This window comes from Silene latifolia, chromosome 8, assembly GCF_048544455.1.
Source record: "Silene latifolia isolate original U9 population chromosome 8, ASM4854445v1, whole genome shotgun sequence".
Lineage (NCBI taxonomy): Eukaryota > Viridiplantae > Streptophyta > Magnoliopsida > Caryophyllales > Caryophyllaceae > Silene > Silene latifolia.
In genome coordinates, this window is record NC_133533.1 from 30932415 (window position 1) to 30957543 (window position 25129).

At 36.0% G+C, this 25129-nt stretch overlaps 1 protein-coding gene across 1 annotated transcript; it reads right to left on the reverse strand.

The window, feature by feature from the left end:
* Nucleotides 1-1901: 1901 nt before the first annotated feature.
* Nucleotides 1902-3542, reverse strand: LOC141594265 (uncharacterized). Its single transcript, XM_074414392.1, has 5 exons — nt 3404-3542; nt 3201-3329; nt 2740-2847; nt 2204-2335; nt 1902-2117 (listed from the first exon to the last, which is right to left on the reverse strand). The coding sequence occupies exons 1-5, from the start codon at nt 3465-3467 to the stop codon at nt 2008-2010; spliced, it is 543 nt and encodes a 180-aa protein (XP_074270493.1). The 5' UTR covers nt 3468-3542; the 3' UTR covers nt 1902-2007.
* Nucleotides 3543-25129: the final 21587 nt, after the last annotated feature.

The window sequence follows — 25129 nt, forward strand, 5'->3', positions numbered from 1 at the left end:
GTAAAGACAGATCCACCCTTCTCGGGATGCGTCCGCCTTTTGTCCAAAGCCGGGGACGACGATATCCACCTCGTCGCCGAGCCCCAACAGCTCCTTAATTTGGGGAATGTCGGCAGCCGTCAAGGAGGAGTCACAATTATTGGGGTGGGTTAAGAGGTCATGAGACGGGAAAAAGGGGTCAGGCACCGAAGTGGCTGAGGTAGAAGACGAAGGGGCGTGGCGAGATTTACCTATAGTAATACAAGAAGAAGATTGGAAAGATGGAGGTAGTACCTGATAAAGCGAAAGTGGAGCTCCGGCGAGAATGGTGAAGTTCCGGCAAAGAAAGGAAAAGTAAGGAGAAGGGTTTTAGAGAGAGGAAAAGGTTTTGAGGTTTTGGGAATTAATTGTGGAGAAGTGGGTGTGGGGCGGTTGGAGTTATAAGGGAAGGGGATTCGGGGGGCGAGAAATGAGGAGGCATGGGGTAATGATGAGTGTATGGGAAGTTAAGCAAAAGACTGCGCGAGATACAACTAATAATTTCCCGCTCGTCAGTTCGAAGCATGCCTCGCAAGAAATTAGGGGCAAACTGTTTAGGCCAAAATCTGTATATTGGGCCACGGAGATAATTGATCCAGCAAGGGGGTTAGAAGAGACGAATTGGGCCGGATAGGTTGGCAGCCTTGAGAAACCCGTAAGCATGGGGCAGCCAGGTGGACTTCTGACAGAATGAAGAGCGTTGGGCCTCAGTTAGCAAGCTAACACCCGGCAGCAGAAGAAGCCCAAGAGGATGTAGTTCGGCTAACTTATTATGCAAGCATCTTAAACCCTACTAGGGTTGGGGTCCTATATATAAGGCAAAGGGAGGAAGAAAGAGCATCCATTCATATACATACAAACCCTAGACATTGTACTGGCAAGATAGCCGTGTCACCATTATTGTATTCATCCTCCATATTAAAAAGCTAGTGCAATCATTGGAAGGGTATTGTCCCCTTCCCGCGGTCGTTTGCCACATTGGGTTTTCCGCATCACCAAAGTTCTTGTGTTAATCTCTTATTTACGTCCTTATTAGTTTACGTGTCAACCATACTTACATCGCTAATCCCACAAATAACGCATAAGACCACTTTGACCTAATTTAATTTAATTCGGTAGAAAAATACCAAAACACAAGGGAGGTAATCATCCTTCATTGAGCATGTTCTCTTGAACTTGTAACTACACTGGTGTATATGTTCATGGATATACATACAAACATATCATTTTATTAGTGTTGTAGCGTTTGTGTTCGTTCATTGATATAAGATCAACCAGTGTCACATGTCCTTTCATTAAGGGCAGTAACAAGAATCAAGATGGGGGGGGGGAGGGGGAGCAGGGGCAGTCGCCCCCGCTGAAATTTGAAAATTTCAAAATTTTTAGTTAAAATTTTCGAATTTTTTTGAGGCTCTCTTATAATATTTCCCTCTCGTCCCCATTGAAAATTTCCGCCCCCGCTGCCTTAAAATCCTGGCTTTGCATCTGATCAAGATATAAGAGGTTATTTACGGCCTCTAAATGTCTTAAAGACACTTAGCTTGTTTCCACGCGAATAGTACGTAACATCTATTATCAAGAAGTTTTTATGACTAGTTTTTTAAATAAACTATTTATCCCTTTAGCATTCATTTCAAACTATTTATCGGCAAGAAGTTCACCTCATTATTCTAGGTGTTTTTTTTACAGTTGCGGTAAAACTGCTACCTGGAGCATAAAACGACATGCTTATAAGATGAATAAGACATAAGAAATGTTTTTAGAATAATTGAAACATTTTATACACAATGGAAAACAATAAGCTTTTATTAATGGACTATCAATTTTAAGAGAAGACATAAATAATTAGGGAAACATGAGGCAAATTATCCCTGGTAAAACAAACCAAACATATGAAAATTACAGGAAATAGAAAACATTTAACATAAAGTAAAGAAAAAAAATAAAATCATCATCAAGTTTGGTCCATAAATGTCCTGATTTCGTTGATTAATTGCACGTGCCCTTGAAAAAACCCGAGCATTTAAGTTCTCCACAACATGTGGAAAGAATGGCCTTTGAGCATGATTCATTTACTCTTTTACATCCGCTTTTTTTCTCTGTCAATTTAAATTACTACAACGTTAGGTATCATTTATTTGTAAGCAAAGGCCATGCATGTCATAATACATTATAAACTTCGTACCTTTTACGCATACACCTCCGAAAATGCTGTCACTATTACTGTTATCACAAATGGTTCCCGCACAACAACGACCAAGAATCTGCTGTTTTGGGCCACATGGCTTTCCAAGACCAAAACAAGATGGTTCTACCCCTACGATTTGAACCAGAATGTTTATAAATAATACTTACTACGGTGTACAATTTATATTTTAAAAAAATACAAATGAAATAGATAGAAAAATATATGTATCGCCACTTTTAAAAACAAGAGTTGTACTTCCTATATCCTAATTTAATCGTCTCATTTCCAATTTTGAAATTACATAAAAAATGACGAATAACCAACTCTATTCTTGACCTAAAGAGAACTTGGGCAATATTATTGTGATAAAAATGTCGGTGGTAGTTAATAATCTAGCTAGCTGAAATGTTGAAGGTTTACGTACAAATTTACTTTACTAAATTTTAAAAAGAGAAAATATTTTTTTAATATATTTTTAGTTGGTAATATAGTTATCATGTCTGGCTAAGTGAGTAATCGACCAAAACCCTTACTATCTTTGCACGTGCCACTGAAAGTTCCTGAGCATTCGAGTTTTCCACAACATTTCTGAAAAGCGATCTTTGAGCATGCTTCATTTTTCTCTCCACATCCGCTATTCTCTGTCAAATAAAATTATAACATTAGATATCATTTGTAGGTTAAGGTAGTTATTAATGTATATATAAATATAAAGGCAAAGGCAAAGGATAGTAAAACGTATCAATTGTTGAAATATAAATATAAAGGCAAAGGTAAGCAAAAATATTAGGAATGAAGTTTCCTATTGGCTACGGATAACACACTAATAGTCCTCCTACAGAATCTTAGAATTTTTCATTCTATAAAAGTGATCGATCCGTGTCATTTTGACCAAATATTAGTATCGATCTTGGCCACGAAATGTACATATAAGACGGTATTTTTGTGTAAGAAGACTCTTCATATGATTGTTTTTTTACTATCTACTACGTACCTTTTTGGCATTTGCCTCCCAAAATGTCCTCTCTATTATTACAAAAGAATCCCGCACAACAACGTTTAAAAAGGCCACATTCTTGTCCATCATCTGAACATCCTTGTGCTTTCTCGCCCATGAGTTCAACTGAAATATTTATGAATAAATATTACTACAATCTTGATATCAATTTTAAAATGTAAGAAAATTAGTACAATTACCGATTACAAGGATGAGAAGAATCGCCAACATAGTATTCTTGTATGAAATGAGCTTGCCCTCCATTTTTTAAACAACAATCGTAAATACTAATCGTTTTCTTTCGTCTTAGTCTTATAGTATGTATATTATCTTGTTGAGTATGTAGTTCATTACCAATTCCCTACTATTTATACAATATGCTCTCACAAATGACGACCTAAAACGTGCTTACGAGTATTTGACTATCTTGTGGTTATTTGGGTGTAGGAATCTTATTTGTGACCATTTCTTCGTGTAACAACTAACAAGATATATAATCACTAAATATAAAATGATAGGATCATTTCAATCATATAGAAATTATTACAACGATATTTGGAAATCTAATAAAATACAGTTTTTACATATTATCTATCGTGCATATATACTAAATGATAGGATGACCATTTCAATCATAATGAACTAGTGTAGATATCATGCAAAAAGCGTTGTTTTTTTATACCGCTTTGTATATAAAATTTAACAATTATCAGGAGTATACTCATAGAATAACTTCTGAATTTAAGACTCAAGTTATAGCTAAAGTACTTTAGGGGGAAAAACTCCAAATATTTTCTAATCAATCAATATCTATCTATATTAATAAAGGAAGCTTTTTTCGAGCGATTATAGAGAGTCACCATTTTTTTCCCGACGCTTTTAGAAGCGTGGTTTTTTGGGACCTCAGGAATTTATTACACTTTTTAGTGTCAGCCTTGTCGACGCTTTTTTGTATCACGAGCAACAACGCTTTTTAGCATCAGGGTTTCTCTACACTTTTTGCGTCGAAATTGATATTTCTCGACGCTTTTTCCTGCCACTAGGAAAATTCACTACGACTACTGTTTTCATCATACGATTGAATTAAAACATTTAGATTACTAGACGACATCATAAAGAGTGTATAGACAACATTAATTTGACTAGTATATATACAAAACAAAATTTTATACCATAAAATTGCATTATCAAATAACTAAATGCGTGCATACAAAATTCTAATTAAAGAAGTATTGTAATTATTTCATTCGAACAATAGAAATCAGAAAAAATATCGTTATTAATGTTTTCACGCAAAAAATAATAAAATGCCCCCAAAATATTAAATCCAAGCCAAAAGGTGCGACTAATCTACTCCGAAAAGTGAATTCGAGATTTGCTCCATTCATCTGATGTAGCTCCGCCATTTGTTGAGTTTGATATCTACATGATATGCAAGGAAAGCAAATATTATTAAGTAGTCAAGCAAGTGATACCAATAACTAAAAGCTGAAATCACAATATTGCTTAAGAAACCATAAAAGTATAACTATGAAGTATACTCCCTAGCCTTCCCAAACTAACAAAAATACATCAATATCATCAATATATGCAAACAAAATCGGTTTTCCGCAACAAACATCATTTACAATACATTAGAGATACATTACGGCTTTGAACCATCTCTATAGGTGGAAGTAATAGGACTATGCCACTTTGACCTCCTCAATTTACCTAACACATAATACCACCTCTTGCAAACCAATGAAAGTAACACATGCTGCAAAATCAACACTTTTGAAAGTATAATTTAAAGATTCTCATCAGATATCAAAGAAAACAAATCATCAATTGCAATGTCGTTTGAGGGTTATTGAGGGTTTTAGGTCGTTCTTCAATTACTGCCATTTTAGGGGGTTAAAGAAGGCTGAAATTTTAATTTAGGATTTTTTCATCCCCAATTATTTTCTGGTGATGCCCTGATGGTGGCGTGTAACAGGAAGCTATTCGAGGGACTTTCTCGAAAGATCTACTTTTGTTATCTCATTTGATTCACACCCCTCAGGAGCAACAACAATTAATCCTATGTTTGTAAGTGAAAGTTCCTGGAATAGAGTATAATGGTCATAATGCGGCCAATTTGTCGAAGTTAATCAAGTCATACGAATAATCAATTTCTCAATAGTCAGAACCCATGGCTTCAAATATTCTAGTCCAACTACTAACACATCACACATGCCATAGCCAATTACGTATTCAATACATACAATTGAGTTTCAAGAGAGCTTAGCTAAGTTCTACTTCATGTACACCGAAATTTTCAACGCTACTAGATTCTTAGCTTAGAAGCCCTCCTGAAAATAATTTAGTAGCCTCAACCTTATTAATGGATTAATAGGAGAAGGGTAGACATAGTCTGGATTATTCTTCTCAAATAACGCTAAATTTAAAGACAACATAAACATAAAAATACCGGTGAATTCAAGGTTGATTTTGCAAGCTCGGCTATCTCGGGCGACGACATTCCAGAATTCATTCCTTACAAGATTGAATACTCATAAATCTCAGCACATTAAATCATATAATCAGAACATTGTAGAGTAAGTATCAATCACATACACGAGAACGAAGACAAGGTTTTATTAATGAATAATAAATGAAAACTAAAATAGGAATTTGTAATACTCACCATATAAACTACTGAAGTAGCGTCACTGTCCAAACTTTGGTCCAAATTCCAATTATCCGGATCCTGCCCTGAAATTAAAGACAATCAACTGATAAACTAATATTACAATATAAAGAACTGTAAGACCTGACTACTAAAGAATTACAATAACCGCTGATGTTAATCATAATTAAGGATTAACAAATACTTTCCTTGAGTATTTAACTTATGAATCTTCCAGATAAAATTTTAACGAATGACTCTTCTTACTGAACTCTTCCTACTGAACTGTGTGACCGGGACTATCAAAGATCAGCAATACATAATGCTTTGAGACTAAATAACAATAATTCAGTATGACATCCCCAAGATTCTGAACTGTTGCATTCATAATGTCACGGAAGAGAGGGATACGTATATGGTATACGACTACACGCAGCTGTAAAGGCATTTGTAAGATCACATGCATTGGAGGATTTGACAGGAATAGAAATAGAAAGATTCATTTTCATTCTACTAGGATAACTAAAATCTTTCCAAAGACAGAAAAGCTTTGGAGAGAGAACGTCATTGTTGTATCCATTTTCATTCATTTTCCTTCTTTCTCCATTACCCTCGCCTTTCCTCTTATGTATCCAAAAAATGAATTAAAGGTAGCAATTAGGAAGATTAGGTTTTAGAGCTCTAGCATTAGATATTTGGTTGGTACAATTATTAGTAAAACAATCTCATACAAGACTTGAAGATTATTATGAATTAGTTTAATTTTTTTTCCTCTTACCATGCAGTTTGGGTAACTAATGAAATTAATGTTTAATTAGTGGTGATGCAGCCTAAAATAATTCGAGTAATTCTAAACATTTACATCCATTGTGCGAATTGTGGGAAGAACATCATACAAAACATACAAAAGATGGCAGGTATACTCTATTAATCAATCCCCGTAATCCTACATTTTTTTGTGTTAAATTGTCATGATAAATCCGTCTTATCTACTAAGTTAAGACCGCTTCGGTAGGGTACAATATCTACTACCTCTTAAGAATTTTAAGAATAATAATATTTAAGACATTTGCCATTGAAAATTTTAGGTGTGCAAACGGTAGTAATAAGTATTAAAAATTTGCAAATGATGGTGAAAAGAGAGTTTCAGCCTCAAAAACTTTAGAATATGTTGATAACAGGAATGGAAAACAATCATTGTGAGAAATATCGGTATATTTCATCAAGAAAAATTTCGGATTATAACGAAATTATAATTATGAAATAACTAGTCATAAACGAATTTGCAAAAACAAAAGTATAGAGATTAGAATCAACCTTTAGTCCTAGCAATTTGGCCTAAGAACAATATCGAGATCGATATTATCCTAATCGTTGCACCCAAAATGCTTTGAGAAATGCCCTTGTTCTTGCTAGAAAGAGATCCCTAAAATTGTTACTTATTTTTAGGGTTTTAGTTTTGTGATGAGAGAATTAGGTCAAAAAGGAAGAGAGAAAAAAATCTCTCTTTTCCTCCTCTTAAACCGTCCAAATAGGAGGAATTAGGGGAAGATATTTTCTTCCTTTTTTTCCTCTTATTTTGGGTTTCACCGACCACCAAAAATAAGGAGAAAAATCTTCTTATTTTTGGTTGTTCTCAAATTGTATATAATGTGTATTATATTAATAGTCAATTATGTCGACATGTATTAATAAGTCCACACACAACAGTTTGTAGTCGATTTATTAATAATGGTCTGTCAACATTTTATTATGACAATTTCGCATAATATATACACTAACTATAAATATAACATATTTATAATTTGCTAATTAAATATAACTGGTTACGTTTAATTACGAATTAAAATCTTAATTCGTTTAAGCTAACATTATATACATTAATTAAATATATCTGTTTATATTCAATTTACGAATTTATAATTAATTCGTCTCAGTTGATATTATTTAATTGTATTAAATAATCGTCTCATCATCACATTGACTAACTGTTTAGTCAAAAACATGGACTAACCTTTTAGTCATATAAGGCATCAATGTGATTATATTTTCATACAATCACATCTCTCAAACACATCCTTTAGTTGTGACTTTTAGGGACCAGTTGATCACCGCCATCAGTATGATAATAACGTCAAACTTCTAGCAAGTCAACTGTTATTAAGTAAATGTTAATCATCTGATAAAATACTAAGTATACCCTTGTGAACCTATAAGAGATTTATATATGTTATCACACTAACTGTGGAGGACACAAGCTCCAACAAACTCCTACTTGTCTTCACAAGTGTGTGTGCGATAACCGATTCTCATATCCTAAAATTTCTCCCACTCAATGTAAAACAATTTGCAAAATCCGTATTCACAAAGGTCGTATTTTACAAGTGATCAATATCAAGAGTGGTTTTCCCGACTAGAGAGTAACTTAACTGATAAACGAATCAACATTTGAGCATGGCCATGCATTTCAGTTACAACTCCTCGAGTGGCCCTGAGAAATAACTAAACCTGATAAAGGTTGGATATTTTCTTCAACTCGAATCCCTGAGATATAAGCACAGTATGAAATGACCCAGTAAAAATCTGCTTAGCCTCCTATTACGGTCGACCATGAGAAAGAAACCAAAGTCTCCCAAAAACTGCCTTAATCTCAAGAGACAGTTGATAGTCAAAAGAATCGACTCTAGGAACACAATGGACGTCCAATCCACGACCTGGCACCGAATGTTTTTAAACATTTAGGACTCCATTACGTTGTCACAATTGTCCTACGAGGTATCGTTATAACTCGATCGTGATCGATCAGCCAACCGTTTGACTTATGGCTCGTTGAACCCACCATCAATCAACTTCACAAAATAATAGCCAGAGTTATCAGCTCATGTAGGCGATTACGGACCAAAACAAATATAATGTAATTCAGTTCACTTTGTGGCGTTCAATGTTGTCGTACAATCCACATGAAAAACAAAATATGAAATAATACGATGAAGTTATAAATAGCATATGAAAAAGATAATGTATCGAATTCATTAGCAACTAGTACAACTCAGGAACACGTTTAATTCCCATGGAAATAACGTGCCCTTCATGCTTATCATATTTCAATGGTTTAGTGAGAGGGTCTGCGATGTTGTCATCCGAAGCAATCTTGTCAATCACTATCTCCTCTTGCTCCACGTAATCACGGATCAGGTGAGCCTTCCGATGTACATGTCTAGACTTGTTGCTAGACTTAGGCTCCATAGCCTGGAGGATGGCACCTCTATTGTCACAATAGAAAGTGATTGGGTCATTCGAACTAGGAACTATGGTTAGTCCTTGTAAGAATTGACGCATCCATATAGCTTCCTTTGTTGCTTCTGAAGCGGCATAGTACTCGGATTCAGTAGTAAAATCTGCTACAACATCCTGATTGGAACTCTTCCAGTTGACCGCAGCACCATTAAGAGTAAAGACGAATCCAGACTGAGATTTTGAATCATCTCGATCTGTTTGGAAGCTAGCATCTGCGTGTCCGATTGCACATAGCTTAGTATCTCCTCCATAAGTCAATACCCAATCCTTAGTCCTTCGTAGGTACTTAAGGATGTTTTTAACAGCTATCCAGTGTGTTTCACCTGGATTGCCTTGGTACCGACTTGTCATACTCAATGCATATGCCACGTCTGGACGTGTGCATATCATGGCATATATGATTGATCCTATGGCTGATGCATAAGGAACACGACTCATGCGTTCGACCCTTTCAGGTGTCGTGGGTGACTGAGACTTGCTCAAATGCATCCCAGACGTCATTGGAAGGTTCCCCTTCTTGGAGTTGGTCATGCTGAACCTTTCAAGAATCTTATCTAAATAAGACTCCTGACTCAGTGATAACATCCGTCGTGATCAATCTCGATAGATACGGATTCCCAATATGCGTTGTGCCTCACCCAGATCTTTCATCTGGAAATGGTTCTTCAACCATCCTTTTACCGAAGATAGATAAGAGAGGAATGTCATTCCCAATCAAGAGTATGTCATCGACATACAATATCAAGAAAATAATCTTGCTCCCACTCGACTTGACATATAAGCATAGTTCCTCGACCGATCGAGTGAAACCATACTCTTTTATCACCTGGTCGAAACGATGATTCCAACTCCGAGAAGCTTGCTTAAGTCCATAAATGGAACGCTTAAGCTTGCACACTTTCTTAGGATTTTCAGGATCTATGAAACCTTCGGGTTGTACCATGTACAATTCCTCCTCCAAATAACCGTTTAAGAAGGCGGTTTTCACATCCATTTGCCAAATTTCATAGTCATGAAAAGCGGCAATCGCTAAGATTATCCGAATGGAACGTAGCATAACTACGGGTGCAAAAATTTCATCATAATGCAATCCGTGCACTTGAGTGAAACCTTTTGCCACTAGTCGTGCTTTATAGGTATCTGGTTGCCCGTCTACAGAATGCTTTATTTTGTAACGCCATTTGCACTTAAGAGGTCTTACCTTGTTAGGTAAATCAACAAGATCCCAAACGTCATTCTCATACATGGAGTCCATCTCGGATTGCATGGCTTCAAGCCATAGCTTAGAGTCGGAACAAGTCATGACACCTTTATAGGTAGCGGGTTCATTATACTCTAGGAGTAAAACATCATTTTCCTCGACCTTACCAATGTATCTGTCTGGAGGATTAGAGACTCTACCCGACCTCCTAGGTTCCTGAGCAATATTAACCGTATCATCAGTTGAAGGAACAACTTCCTCTATCTGTTCCTCGGTTGTTGGTTCTTTAATCTCCGACAGCTCGAAGGTTATATTACTTGACTTGTTCTCGAGAAATTCTTTCTCTAAGAACTTTGCACTAGCCGCAACAAAAACTCGATGTTCGATAGGCGAATAGAAGTAATGACCAAACATTCCTTTTGGATAACCAATAAAGTATGTCTTGACCGATCGCGGGCCGAGCTTATCCTCGTGTCTCCACTTGACATAAGCCTCGCAGCTCCAAACCCGAATAAAGGACAAGTTAGGGACCGTTCCCTTCCACATTTCATACGGAGTCTTGTCGAAATGACTTTAGACGGACTTGGTTAAGTATAAGAGCGGTGACAAAAGAGCAAAACCCCATAATGAATTAGGTACTACCGTGTGACTCATCATGGATCGAACCATATCAAGTAGTGTTCGATTTCTCCGTTCGGAAACACCATTTAATTGAGGTGTTCCAGGTGGAGTTAACTGCAAAACTATTCCACAGTCTTTAAGGTGTTGATCAAACTCATTTGAAAGATATTCGCCACCCCGATCTGAACGGAGTGCTTTAACCTTTCTTCCCAGTTGGTTCTCAACCTTATTCTGGTATTCCTTAAATTTTTCAAAAGACTCACTTTTATGCTACATTAAGTAGACATATCCGTATCTACTCAAATCATCCGTGAAAGTGATAAAATATCTATAGCCGTCTCTTGCGGTAATTGACATAGGTCCACATATATCAGTATGTATGAGTCCTAATAGGTCACTAGCGCGCATTCCAACACCTTTGAAGGAAATTCGAGTCATTTTGCCGATAAGACATGATTCACACGTGCCAAAAGAAGAGAAACAAATGTGGAAATAGTTCCACTCTCAATGAGTTTCTTTACACATTTTTCATTTATGTGTCCCATTCGACAATGCCATAGATAAGTTTGATATTTGTCACCAACCTTTAATTTTTTATTATTCACATGTAATATATCTGTAGTTTGATCTAAGATATAAATTCCATTCATGGAAACTGCTTTGCCATAAACCATTTCATTAAAAGAGAAAATACAGCAATTGTCCTTTATTGAAAATGAAAAACAGTCTTTATCAAGTACGGAAACAGAAATAATATTCTTAGATAAACTGGGTACATAGTAACAGTTATATAAATATAACTCAAAACCACTAGGGAGATGGATTACGTATGTTCCCACTGAGACTGCAGCAACTCGTGCTCCATTCCTGACTCGCAGGTCCACATCACCCTTTGCGAGAGGTTTGATGTTTTTTAGGCCCTACAAATGATTACACAGATGAGAATCAAAACCTGTATCAAGAATAATTCTTGTGTAAAACGGTATTACTTGACTTGTTCTCGAGAAATTCTTTCTCTAAGAACTTTGCACTAGCCGCAACAAAAACTCGATGTTCGATAGGCGAATAGAAGTAATGACCAAACATTCCTTTTGGATAACCAATAAAGTATGTCTTGATCGATCGCGGGCCGAGCTTATCCTCGTGTCTCCACTTGACATAAGCCTCGCAGCTCCAAACCCGAATAAAGGACAAGTTAGGGACCGTTCCCTTCCACATTTCATATGGAGTCTTGTCGACAGCTTTAGACGGACTTGGTTAAGTATAAGAGCAGCTGACAAAAGAGCAAAACCCCATAATGAATCAGGTACTACCATGTGACTCATCATGGATCGAACCATATTAAGTAGTGTTCGATTTCTCCGTTCGGACACACCATTTAATTGAGGTGTTCCAGGTGGAGTTAACTGCAAAACTATTCCACAGTCTTTAAGGTGTTGATCAAACTCATTTGAAAGATATTCGCCACCCCGATCTGAACGGAGTGCTTTAACCTTTCTTCCCAGTTGGTTCTCAACCTTATTCTGGTATTCCTTGAATATTTCAAAAGACTCACTTTTATGCTTCATTAAGTAGACATATCCGTATCTACTCAAATCATCCGTGAAAGTGATAAAATATCTATAGCCGTCTCTTGCGGTAATTGACATAGGTCCAGTATGTATGAGTCCTAATAGGTCACTAGCGCGCATTCCAACACCTTTGAAGGAAATTCGAGTCATTTTGCCGATAAGACATGATTCACACGTGCCAAAAGAAGGGAAATCAAATGTGGAAATAGTTCCACTCTCAATGAGTTTCTTTACACGTTTTTCATTTATGTGTCCCATTCGACAATGTCATAGATAAGTTTGATATTTGTCACCAACCTTTAAATTCTTATTATTCACATGTAATATATCTGTGGTTTGATCTAAGATATAAATTCCATTCATGGAAACTGCTTTGCCATAAACCATTTCATTAAAAGAGAAAATACAGCTATTGTCCTTTATTGAATGAAAAACCGTCTTTATCAAGTACGGAAACAAAAATAATATTCTTAGATAAACTAGGTACATAGTAATAGTTATATAAATATAACTCAAAACCACTAGGGAGCTGGATTACGTATGTTCCCACTGAGACTGCAGCAACTCGTGCTCCATTCCCGACTCGCAGGTCCACATCACCGTTTGCGAGGGGTTTGATGTTTTTTAGGCCCTGCAAATGATTACACAGATGAGAACCACAACCAGTATCAAGTACCCAAGTTCCGAAACTTGCATGGTTAATCTCAATCATATGAATATAAGATGACATACCAACAGGAGTGATGCGGCCTGCTTTTATGTCCTCACGGTACACGGGACAGTTCCTCTTCCAATGTCCAGTCTTGTGACAATGGTGGCATTCAACGTTACCGTCCTTGCTCTTTGGCTTGCCTTGTGAGCCACTAGTCTCACCAGGCCCACTCTTACCATTTCCTGACTTTTTAAACTTCGGCTTTCCTACAGTTAGGCCGCCGTGACTTTGCCCTTACCCTTAATCTTGTTGGAAATCATGAGAACATCTTGCTTCATGCTCCCACTCAATTTCATATCCTTCTCGGTCTGTACGAGAAGTGAGTGTAGCTCATGAGGACTTTTCTTCATGTCATTCATGTAGTAATTTGCGCTGAAGAGGGCAAAACCATCATGAAGTGAATGAAGCATACCGCCAATGACTATGCTCTCACTGATTTTGCAATCAAGTGCCTCCAGTTTCTCGACATTCTCAATCATGTTAAGAATGTGTGGGATAACCGGTTGGCCCTTCTGGAGTTTCGCATCAAAGAAGCGACAGGTATGCTCATAAGTAACGATTCTCGGTGCTTTTGAGAACTCATTAGTGAGCGTGGTGAAAATCTTGTTTGCACCTTGGGCAATGAAGCGTCTTTGCAAATTGGTTTCCATTGCAAAAATGAGTACGTTCTCTATCGCACCCACTTCCATAACGAAGTCACTATAAGCAATTGACTCGTTAGCTCTTGCATTGGGGCCTGGGTTTGGCGGTATTGGCTCAGTTAAGTACTTGAGCTTACTGTCAGCAATGGCAGCATTCCGTAATGATGCCTCCGGTCCAAAGTTGGACCCGTCATTCTTGATCGTGTGAAATCGATTCATGTGGTCCATGAAAGCTTTTAGCCAGGACTCGCGTCCAAGTGTGGCACTTGGCATAGGGATATCATTATTTCCAGCCATTTGTTGTAAGCAGTATTATCAATATAAAACGAATTCTACATTGCGAAAAGAAGAAGAAAACTATAATAAGCATACTCATCGTTATGATTTAAGTCTAATGCAAAAACTGTTATAAGCGAAGACTCAAGCATTTATACAATTGACCTCCCTCAAGAATTATATAAATGATCCCAAGACTTAATTATCAGTAAATTGATAAGCCAACCTCATGGCTAATTCTACTGTTAGAATTCTTGGTTGATAAATTTCTGTAAATTCTATCTTTAGTCCATCATAATCACGAGAAACTCTTCGGACTATAATGTTGAGGTAAAATAAGTCAACACATACTACTTACCCAACGTACAAGGGGTCATATGGAGTGTAAGGTCCTATATGCCTGCCGATGAAGAAGGGATTCATAGTTGTTTGCCCTTATAAAGACTAGTCTCAATTTTGGTTTTAGAGGAAGATCCCATCAACTTTATTTTAATTCATTTTAAGTGAACTGATATCTAGCATGCGAGAATGAATAAACTAAGATGATGGCTTAATATTGTGTGTGACATCTGTATGTCTATGAAAACTAACATCCAAACTATATGAGTCAATTTTCATGCATTTAAGTAGTAGGTGGTTTGGTTTAGGCGGAATATGATGCACTAACTATCATGTGAAGAAAAGCAACAAGAATGGAAAAACGTAAAACAAAAACAAAAACCTAGTGTGGCCTATCTACCAAAATGAACATAAATACAACTTTGGAATCCTTCCTAGGACCCGAGAAGCTTGTCTTGATGTTCCATCTTGGTCCATGTAGCGGGAGTGAGCAATCCAATCTCCATCTTTAGTCCTCTCAAAATTGCAATTAAAATTACAAAATAAACCTATTTACATTCTAATTTCAAAAACATAATACTAAAGAAAATTAAAGGAGATTCGAGATCTCAAAATTACATTAAAATTATGTTTCCATCATTACGAAAACATAATTAACTAAGGTCACACTAGGTAATACAAATTACAACCGATTGCAAAAATACGTAAATTAAACCATTCAACAATTCATACAACTAAATAAAAATGCATCAACTATAAATTAATCATTCAAGACATAATTCCTTAATTATGTAGAATAATTTATCCAAACCACCTATTTAAATGATCAAATTATGTGACAATTCCTCAATTACTCACAATAATTCCAATCTTAATTCACATTAACCTATAATATGAATTAACCTAACATTATTTTAAACCTCTTTAAAATAATTTGGGTATCTCAAATTTTGTGAACCTTTTCACAATAATTATTATACATTATAGAAAATAATAATTGGCCAAAATAAACAAAAAACAGAATTTTTTTTTTATTTTACTGCACACGGCATTCTGCCAAAGAAAAAACAGTTTTTTTTTTCTCCTGTGCTCTCGGCATTTTAAAAAAAAAAACAAAAATAGTTTTTTTTTCTTTAATGCTCTCGGCAATTACCCTAAAAAAAACAGTTTTTTTTTTTCGACAAAAAAAACTTATCAATGTGAACAAAATGTTTAATGTTGCTAATATAACAAGATTGGTATAATTATCATCTTTTAATTTAAACATAGATTCAAACTAGATGATTCAATTTAACCTCTTAAAATGAATATCTAATTTATGATTAAATCGATTATCCGAATATTTGATTCATCACAATTGATTTGAACATTATTAAATTAACTTGTATGCCAAGACTATACACTACTACAAATACAGGCAACCACAACGGCCCTTTAACAACGCTTATTCACGAAAATCATCAAAACACGTTGTAGAATTGATTCCGCGAATTTTACCAAACTTAATTACAACGGTTCTGTGTTGATAACCGTTGTTATTAGTTTTAACAACGGGTCACACTTGAAAAACCGTTGTTAATTAAAAAACTAATAGCAACGGTTAAATTTTAACCGTTGTTAATGGTTTGGCGCCAAATTAGTGAAAAGTAATCACCCATTTTTAATACTTTTTAACAACGGTTGTAGACTCAATAACCGTTGTTATTAATGTTATGAAAATCTTAAGAGCAACAGATTGTTTTATTCTGCTATACGCTACAAAACACAAACATAAGCTAATACTGCTACTATATCATCCTCCATTCCTCCCTGATCGTCTCTCTGTCTTCATCTCCGTCACTGTTGTCACCGTCTTCTCTCCCTCATCGTGTTTATCAATCAGGTATATATATGTTTCTTAGCAACGCTTATAGATATAGGATTTTTTTGGGTTATTATCTAATTTGTTGATAATTTAGCTTAATTGCTTTCCTGAATTTCGTTTATTTGTTTGCCTATTATTGTATTTTCTGAATTAGTTGCCTATTATTACGAATGTAGAATAATGACTCGAACTTGGATGATTGATGCAAATATGAGTGACCGCACCTACAAGGATGGTTTAGCTGAATTTTATGAATTCGTTTCGAACAATTTGAAAGGTTCTTCTAGTATTGCATGTCCTTGTGAAAGATGTGGTAATATTAGCTATATGGCTTTTCCGGACGTTAAAATACACCTAGAAAAGTGGAGATTTAGTCGATCCTATACACGTTGGATTTTTCATGGGGAATCATTAGAGGAAGAGAATAACTCTGAAGAAGATGATGTTGAGGTACACGAAAGGCTAACTGATGATCCTGAGTTTGCCGAGTTTTTTGAGTTGGAAGAGTTGGAAGTAGAGAAGTTGAATGTTAAGTCTATAGATAATGAAGAGAATGATAATGAGTCCATTGCTTTTGAAGATGTAGGTGATGACACTAGTAATTGGGATGACCTTAACAACATGTATGAGAAGTTGTGTGAGTCCAAGCACCTCTCGTATCCTGGTTGTAAGTTCACAAAAATGTCGGTTGTGGTGAAGTTGTATAATATCAAGGGGGCAAATGGGGTGAGTGACACGTGTTTCACTAGTTTTTTAGCCTTGATAAAGGAGTTGCTTCCTGATGGTAATGTTCTACCTGTTAAGACATATGAGGCGAAAAAACTAATAAGAGGAGTGGGTATGAAATATGAGAAAATACATGCATGTCCAAATGATTGCATATTGTATCGGAAATTATATCAAAACTTAACCAATTGCCCTAAATGTTTGGAGTGGCGTTATAAGGATAAGGAAGGGATCCCGCTAAGGTGTTGTGGTATTTTCCATTGATACCAAGAGTCATAAGGATTTATGTGAATCCCGATGATGCAAAAATGTTAACTTGGCATGAAACAGGAAGAATAAATGATGGAAAGCTAAGACACCCAGCAGATGGTAAGCAATGGAAATCGTTCGACGCTAAGTATCCCGAGTTCGGCAATGAACCTAGAAACTTACGTCTAGCGCCGTCCACTCGATGAAATGAACCCACACGGAAACATGAGTAGCCAACATAGTACTTGGCCAGTAGTGTTGGCTATTTATAACTTACCTCCATATGTGTGCATGAAAAGAAAGTATTTGATGTTGTCGTTGTTAATTTCAGACCCTAAACAACCTGGAATTGATATAGATGTCTATTTGGAACCTCTTCTAGATGATTTGCGATTGTTATGGGATAGTAGGATAGAAGTATTTGATGCATATAAGAACGAAACTTTCAATTTGAGAGCGATGTTATTGTGTACAATAACCGACTATCCGGCTTATGGCGACCTTTACGGGCACACAGTTCATGGGAAAGAGGCTTGTCCATTGTGTGGGGAGGATATCGAGTCCGAATACTTGAAGTCTTCTCGTAAGTATGTGTATATGGGAAATAGGAGGTTCTTGTATCATGACCATTGTTATCGCAAGATGCGGAAAGCATTCAATGGAAGACAAGAACTTCGTCAACCTCCTAGAATTTTGAGTGGGCATGAAGTTTATCGGAAAGTAAAGCATATTGAGATAGATTATGGGAAGAAGAGCGGCTCTAAATTGTTTACTCGTGAGTATAAGAAAAGATCCATATTTTTTGATAAACTTCCATATTGGCTCGACTGGAGGTCGGCATTGCCTCGATTTCATGCACATTGAGAAAAATGTCTGTGATAATATTATCAATACCCTTCTGAATGTTCATGGTAAAACAAAGGATAACGCCGCAGCTAGGGAAGATATGAAAATGATGGGTATTAGGCTAGAGTTGGCACCACAGAAGAGAGGTAATCGTACATTTTTACCGCCAACAGCTTATACCCTTTCACGGAATGAGAAAAAAGAGTTATGTGCATGCTTGAATGGAATTAAAGTGCCACATGGTTATTCGTCGAACATCAAAAGCCTAGTGTCGATGCAAGACCTAAAACTCACCGGGTTAAAGTCACATGATTGTCACACTTTAATTCCATTCAAGCATGCACATAACTCTTTGGGTTAACGAAGAAACTATGACATCCAAGAAACGTCCCCGATCCTGAGATAGTTCATCAGGACACAATGATATGGACGACCAACATTTTTAGTCATTTTCAGACCAATAATTTGATGGTTTAATTTATTGGTAAATCAATAATGGTCATTATATTGTTAAATAAAAATTCCCAAATTTGCATGGCATGGTAAATCCTGTAGCTTAGATATGCAGTATGCATGTATGCTGGTGTTGTCTTATTTTCTTGATCTTATTATTAGATGTGGATGTTGGTGTTGAAATTCTTTGAATAATGTTGCAAAGATATGGTGCTTCATAAGCATTAAAGTATGTATTGTTACTGAGTTTGGATTGTAATGGAATTACAGTAATTTAAAAAAAAAAAAAACAAGGTTCAACAATAACAACGGTTATATTTAAATTACCCGTTGTTAATACTTTCAACAACGGGTGTAGTACCTCTACCCGTTGTCAATGATTTTTTTGACATATTTCATTTTGGCGCAAATTTGGTGAAAATATATTACAACGGGTATATTTTAACCGTTGTAATAAAGTTTTGACAACGGTTGACTTTTATTGACCCGTTGTTATTAACATATAACAACGGTTCTTCTTTGAGCACCCGTTGTCAATAGTTTGTCTTAATAAAAAACTAATTTAGAAACCCATACAGCATACCATACATAAACACACACAACGTTAGTTCAACCGTTGGTATCCTGAGTTAATTCTTCTCTCCTCCTCGCTTTCTACATTCTCGTTGTGGCGTGTCGCCCCAATTTCCGACGCTTGATTCCGTTGCCTTCCCTTATCATCATGCTCGTTCTCTTTATCATCATCATCATCAGGTATGTTCACTTTAATTTTGTGTTTCGTCATTAGGGTTTTAAGACGATCATCTTTTTTTCTTTTTCATGCATCTGTTTGTTTTTCGTCTTCTTTGTTATCTTTATCATCCTGCATCATCTACTTCACTCCTCTTATTAGGGTTTAGGATTTTAGAAGCTCAATTTGTTGTTTTAAATTTTCATTCCTATTAGGGTTTAGGGTTTTAGATAATACTCTGCATGTACGTTGTTAAGTTGTTCATTTCCTATATCATTCATATTTGGGTTTTAGGATTATCATGGGTGAAAAACGTAAAAGAAGTCAAAAGAATAATAAGCCTGAGGATAATAAGCCTGGTGAGAGGGGTGCTACGAAGTGCAAGAAAGTCCTTGCAGCTATAGCCGCTAAACGGCCGTAGTTGGAAATAACATGGAGTGAGATGGGTTTCCCTCTTTTGGTCCAAATGCGGGTTTTTTCTCCAGTTGGATTGGTACTTGCACAAGACAGTTTGTGCCTATCCATTTAAATGATGTTAGAACTTTGAATCCAAAATTGGCGGAGTTATACTTGGCTCGTGTAAAGGAAGGCTTTATTATACCCGATGAAAGCCATGATAAGTATTTAATGCATAAGGCAGCGGATGTCCACAGGCAGTGGAGGTGTGACGTTGCTAGGGATTGGTTGTATGTGGACAAGGGAACGGGGGAGATGCGTAAGAGCCCACCGGAAAACAAGTGTCCCACCATCAGTCAGGAACAATGGGATCTTTTCAAAAAGATGAGAACTCGAGAAGTTTCGGGTTAAATATCCTCGCCTTTTAACGATTTACCTATCATTTTTTAATTAATGAGTCCTTTATATAATCTTTTTATTATCTCATCTACTTGCGCTTTTATATAATTATTTGAAGGCCGTTAGCGGAAGAAATCGTGCTAACATTTCATGCAAGAAGGGGAAATGGTATGGTTCTCGAGCGATTCTGAGAAAGATAGAAGAGAACCTCGTAAGTAGCATGCATTATTCCCCTGTGAGACTTTATTTTTTAAATCACACTTGGACTTGCATTGATACACATTTACGTGTATAAATGTTACCATGTTAATGTGTAGGTGGCAAAGGGAGTGAAAGAGGTGGATCGGCATGTAACTTATAAAGAAGGGCACATGCCTAAAGTATCCCGGTCGCGTGACAAATATGATGAGGAAGTGTTGGCCAACATAGTAAGCATTATTTTATTAAGACGAGTTCATTACTAACTTTATTATTTTAGTCACAAATATAATTTGAAGTTTATTTAATATATTATAGGACAACGTATTGAAAGAGGTAGAAGAAGGGAAATTCACTCCCAGTGGTCGTAATGACGTTCTTGCTAGAGCGATCGGCCGACCCGAACATCCAGGTCGTTTGAGGGGCGTCCCGTTACAGGTTGGAGTAACGAAATATTATGGGACAACTGCCCCGATAAAGAAGAAAAGGAAGACTAAGTCTGAGAAGGCTGACATGGTAACATTTATTCTATTATTTTCATTTAAGTTCAATTCACATGTTATTGTTGGGATAAAATTTGCTGACACATTACATTCTTGGCAATGACTTGATTAATGGCATCCGTACTACTAAAGCTGAATCTTTGGAGGCAAGCTTTCGAAGAAGAAGTGAAGATGATGGAGGATGTCATTTATAAAGGGGGTAATAATAAGGTACAATAGATTGGTCAAGAGGCCGCTACTACCTTGGCAATACATGAGAAGGAAGTATCGGTCAACGAGATTCGAAAGATCGGTACCTAATAATGCTTTCAAGTTGTAACAACTAAAGCCGATCAGGTACCTAATACTTCCTTATTTTTCTTTTCTTTTTTTTGGGTAAGATCAGGGGGTGTGTTCCCTGCCAGCTCTAATGCTATAACTTCTGACTTGGTGCCATTGGTTAATTTTATTAGGTAAATAATGGGTCTGAAAAGGAGATGCAACTTGAGAAGACGGTGATGGAAAAAAAGACATACATCTCCTTCAAGTCGGTTCCCTGTTTTTGATAAGGTATGCATGAAGTATTTAATTAGTTAAATTTATATGAATTCTATTAAATTTTGGGATATAATAATGTATGTGTATATTCTTCAGACCGTAAACAAGAGGCCGTTATTCTTCGACCCTAAAACCAAAAATCCACATGTGCGTGTTGGCCGGGGTCTCGTAGAAATGCACACCAAATCTGCAAAGAATGAAATCGTAGTTCATGGCGAAAAACTTTTGCGAATCATACCAAAGTAGAGATAACTACGGTCTTTCCAGGCCATGAAGACTTTTTGCACTGTCCCGATTCGTGACAACATTACCATTCGGGAGATGCGGTTGGAAGTTTCATCCAATGGCCTGAAACTCACATCTACTTGGCTCACTTTGTCTCGCCTAAGCAAATGCGGAAAGCGATTGGGATTAGAAGAAATACCTTTATATATATGTTAAATTTTTAATTGTTGAATGTTTTTATATGTTAAATTTATATGTTATTTTTTTTTTGTAGGGAACAAAAAAGCCGGCTTTGGCGGATAAGCCTAAGTCCACAGACATGCCAACGACCTCGTCGAGACAACAACTTGATGAGGTATTTAATTAACTTCTCCATTTTTTTAAAAACCTCGCTCCCTTTATTTATATTTTGTCTGTATTTATAAAAAGCATGGTAATTTTGTGTAGGGGACAAAAAAGACTGATAAGCCTAAGTCCCAGTCTTACTGCTACTACTACCTCATCATTGAAAAAGCGGGTTGACAAGGTATTTAATTAAGTACGCTTTTATTTTTATTACTCCAACTAGGATATGTTACCTTTGGATTTTTTATTATTTTAATTATCTACTACATGTGTAGGCTGGTGGTAGTAGCACAAAATCAAAGACTCATTCTTTCCGGACCGAAAGAAGTTAGGAGTTTAAACGACTCACAATATTCTGGGAAGGATTACATGCAAAAAGTAAGAACGGCGACGATGAGGAAAGCGCGAGGAGGGGTGGCCGTCGCATAGCCACCGAGCAATTGATAGTTATTCCGCTCGAGGAGGATATTCTAGGGGTTGAGCGCCAAACACTTCTATCATGGGATATGCTAGCCATTTGGGTTGGCCTAGACCAGATTGATGTCCAACACCTATTTGTTCGGATGAAGTAAGTTTCTTAATAAATAATTTCATATTCTAATATTCTGACTACTAGATAGTGTTTTAAATACCGGAATTAATACCGTAATAATGTAGGATATTGAAATTGAGAGTGATCCCCGAGAAGAATATTTCATCTGATCAATACGGATTCCGGTGCCCCTATGTTTTATCTTTATTTATTATGGATTTCTCGTTCAAGAACGGGTAGATTATATTGCTCAAAGCAATTGGCGACAACCAAGAAGTCGATTTTTGGCGCTTATGATGAAAAAGGGTAATAAACAAATTAATATTACGTTTCCCCTACAATTGCATTTTCATAACTAATATATGTACTTGTTAATAATGATGATGTCTCTTGATGTAGGACTCATTGGGTGCAGCGACCATCATGCCGACAAGGAAAAAGTATTCTGGTTGGACTCTATACATCATCCACCAAGCGAGACTTTTAAGCGCTTGATTAATAAGTAAGTTTATAATACTGATTTATTTATAATAACATTAAGTTTCAATTTTTATTTATAGAAAAAAGCTCATTTTTGCCCCTAAAAAATGAGTTTTCGCCTCCTTTTTATTTTAAAAAAAAAGGCCTTTGAGAAGAGAAGAGCAAACGAGCAGGATCAACCCACGAAAGATTCTGATGTTGGCCCTGATTTTATTACGATAACAGGGGTACGTGCTCAAATACAATAACATTAAGTGCAAAAATCTGTGTTTAATACTAATACAATACCTAAAGTTCAAGATTCTGATGTGAGCCTTCTCTAAATCTGTTTGTTTTTATGTAATAATAGGCCCTCGCCACTTGACCGGATAGCATACAATGTGGATATTTGTCGGTTTATGTTGGAGATTATTAGGCGAAGATATATCATTATTCCAGAAAAGGTTAGTAATTTAATAATGTGTTTATTACTTTTTTTAAATTAGAGCTAATGTTGTCTTGCTTGCTTCTATATATACCATGATGTTGCTATGCAGTAATTGATGTTGTTACAATAATGTCTTCTCTTTGTTTTTCCATAAAGTATGTAATCAACCCGTCACAACAGATTGAGGAGTACTCAAGTATAGATATAGACGAGGTAAGGGACATGTTGGGCAAATACGTCTTAGAAAATAGAAATGCATGATACTCAGAGTTTAGATCAACTTATTAGTAAATTTTTTGTTGAAGTTAGGGAATGATTAGTTCATGTAAATTCAACTCCTTGTAAGTATATATATATATATATGATGCTGCTGTTGTTGTGGTTGAATTGAATCTATTGAGTTCTGATGAACCCAGCTGTGATTTATGCTGGTGCTGGTATATGGTGTTGTTGATATATGCAGGTTTTTGAATGGCATAAAACAAATTTAATTTTTCAAAACATTAGGAGTTCGTAATAAAAACAGTTACTAAAAAAAACCGTTGTGAATACCTTTCACAACGGTTAATAAAAATAACACCGTTGTGAATGACTTTCACAGATACCGCGCATAATATTCAACAACAGGTTTTAAACGAAGAACCGTTGTTAAAAGGCTTCACAATTTTGGAGGTAAAGTTACAACAACGGGTTTCAAACTAAGAACCGTTGTTACTAACAATTTCAACAACGGGTATGTAGCATAAACTCGTTGTCAAAAGACTTCACAATTTTGGAGGGAAAGTTACAACAACGGTTATACATATGACAACCTTGTTATATTATTCCCTCCAAATTTTTGAAACGCTTTCCACAACGGAGAACACCCAACAACAACGGATTTTAACCGTAGTGAATACTTTCGACAACGGTTTAATTAAATAATCAAACCGTTGTAAATACCTTCTACAACGGCCGCTTTAACAACGTCCTCTTTTTATTTTTACAACGGTTTTTACCCGTTGTTATAGCCTGTATCTGTAGTAGTGATATAGCAAAAACAAATCATCAACAATTAAAACAATTTCCATTTCCATTTTAATTTAATTCTTATTAAATCAAAACATCTACAAATTTATCATATTATCATCTTAACTAATTAAAACAACAATATGAATAAATCTAAATGGAAAAAAAACATCAAAAACCAAAAAAAAAAAAAAAAAATATCTCGGCAAAAAAAATTGCTCTCGGCAAAAAAAATTTCCCTCGGCCGAAATTTTTTTTCTTCAAAAATATTTTTTTTGTTTAAATCCATTTATGAAAATCATATAAAATAATTTCGTGGCCTATGCTCTGATACCACTTGTGAGAAATATCGGTATATTTCATCAAGAAAAATTTCGGATTATAACGAAATTATAATTATGAAATAACTAGTCATAAACGAATTTGCAAAAACAAAAGTATAGAGATTAGAATCAACCTTTGGTCCTAGCAATTTGGCCTAAGAACAATATCGAGATCGATATGCTCCTAATCGTTGCACCCAAAATGCTTTGAGAAATGCCCTTGTTCTTGCTAGAAAGAGATCCCTAAAATTGTTAATTATTTTTAGGGTTTTAGTTTTGTGATGAGAGAATTAGGTCAAAAAGGAAGAGAGAAAAAAATCTCTCTTTTCCTCCTCTTAAACCGTCCAAATAGGAGGAATTACGGGAAGATATTTTCT

What these genes read in the sequence shown, in the direction of transcription:
- LOC141594265 (XM_074414392.1), bottom strand. Translation starts at nt 3,467, where the DNA reads ATGGAGGGCAAGCTCATTTCATACAAGAATACTATGTTGGCGATTCTT. An exon ending in CAGTGGCACGTGCAAAGATA is followed by an intron (nt 2,336 to 2,739) that starts GTAAGGGTTTTG and finishes TTCAAATCGTAG; the next exon opens with GGGTAGAACCATCTTGTTTT. An exon ending in CGGAGGTGTATGCGTAAAAG is followed by an intron (nt 2,118 to 2,203) that starts GTACGAAGTTTA and finishes TTAAATTGACAG; the next exon opens with AGAAAAAAAGCGGATGTAAA.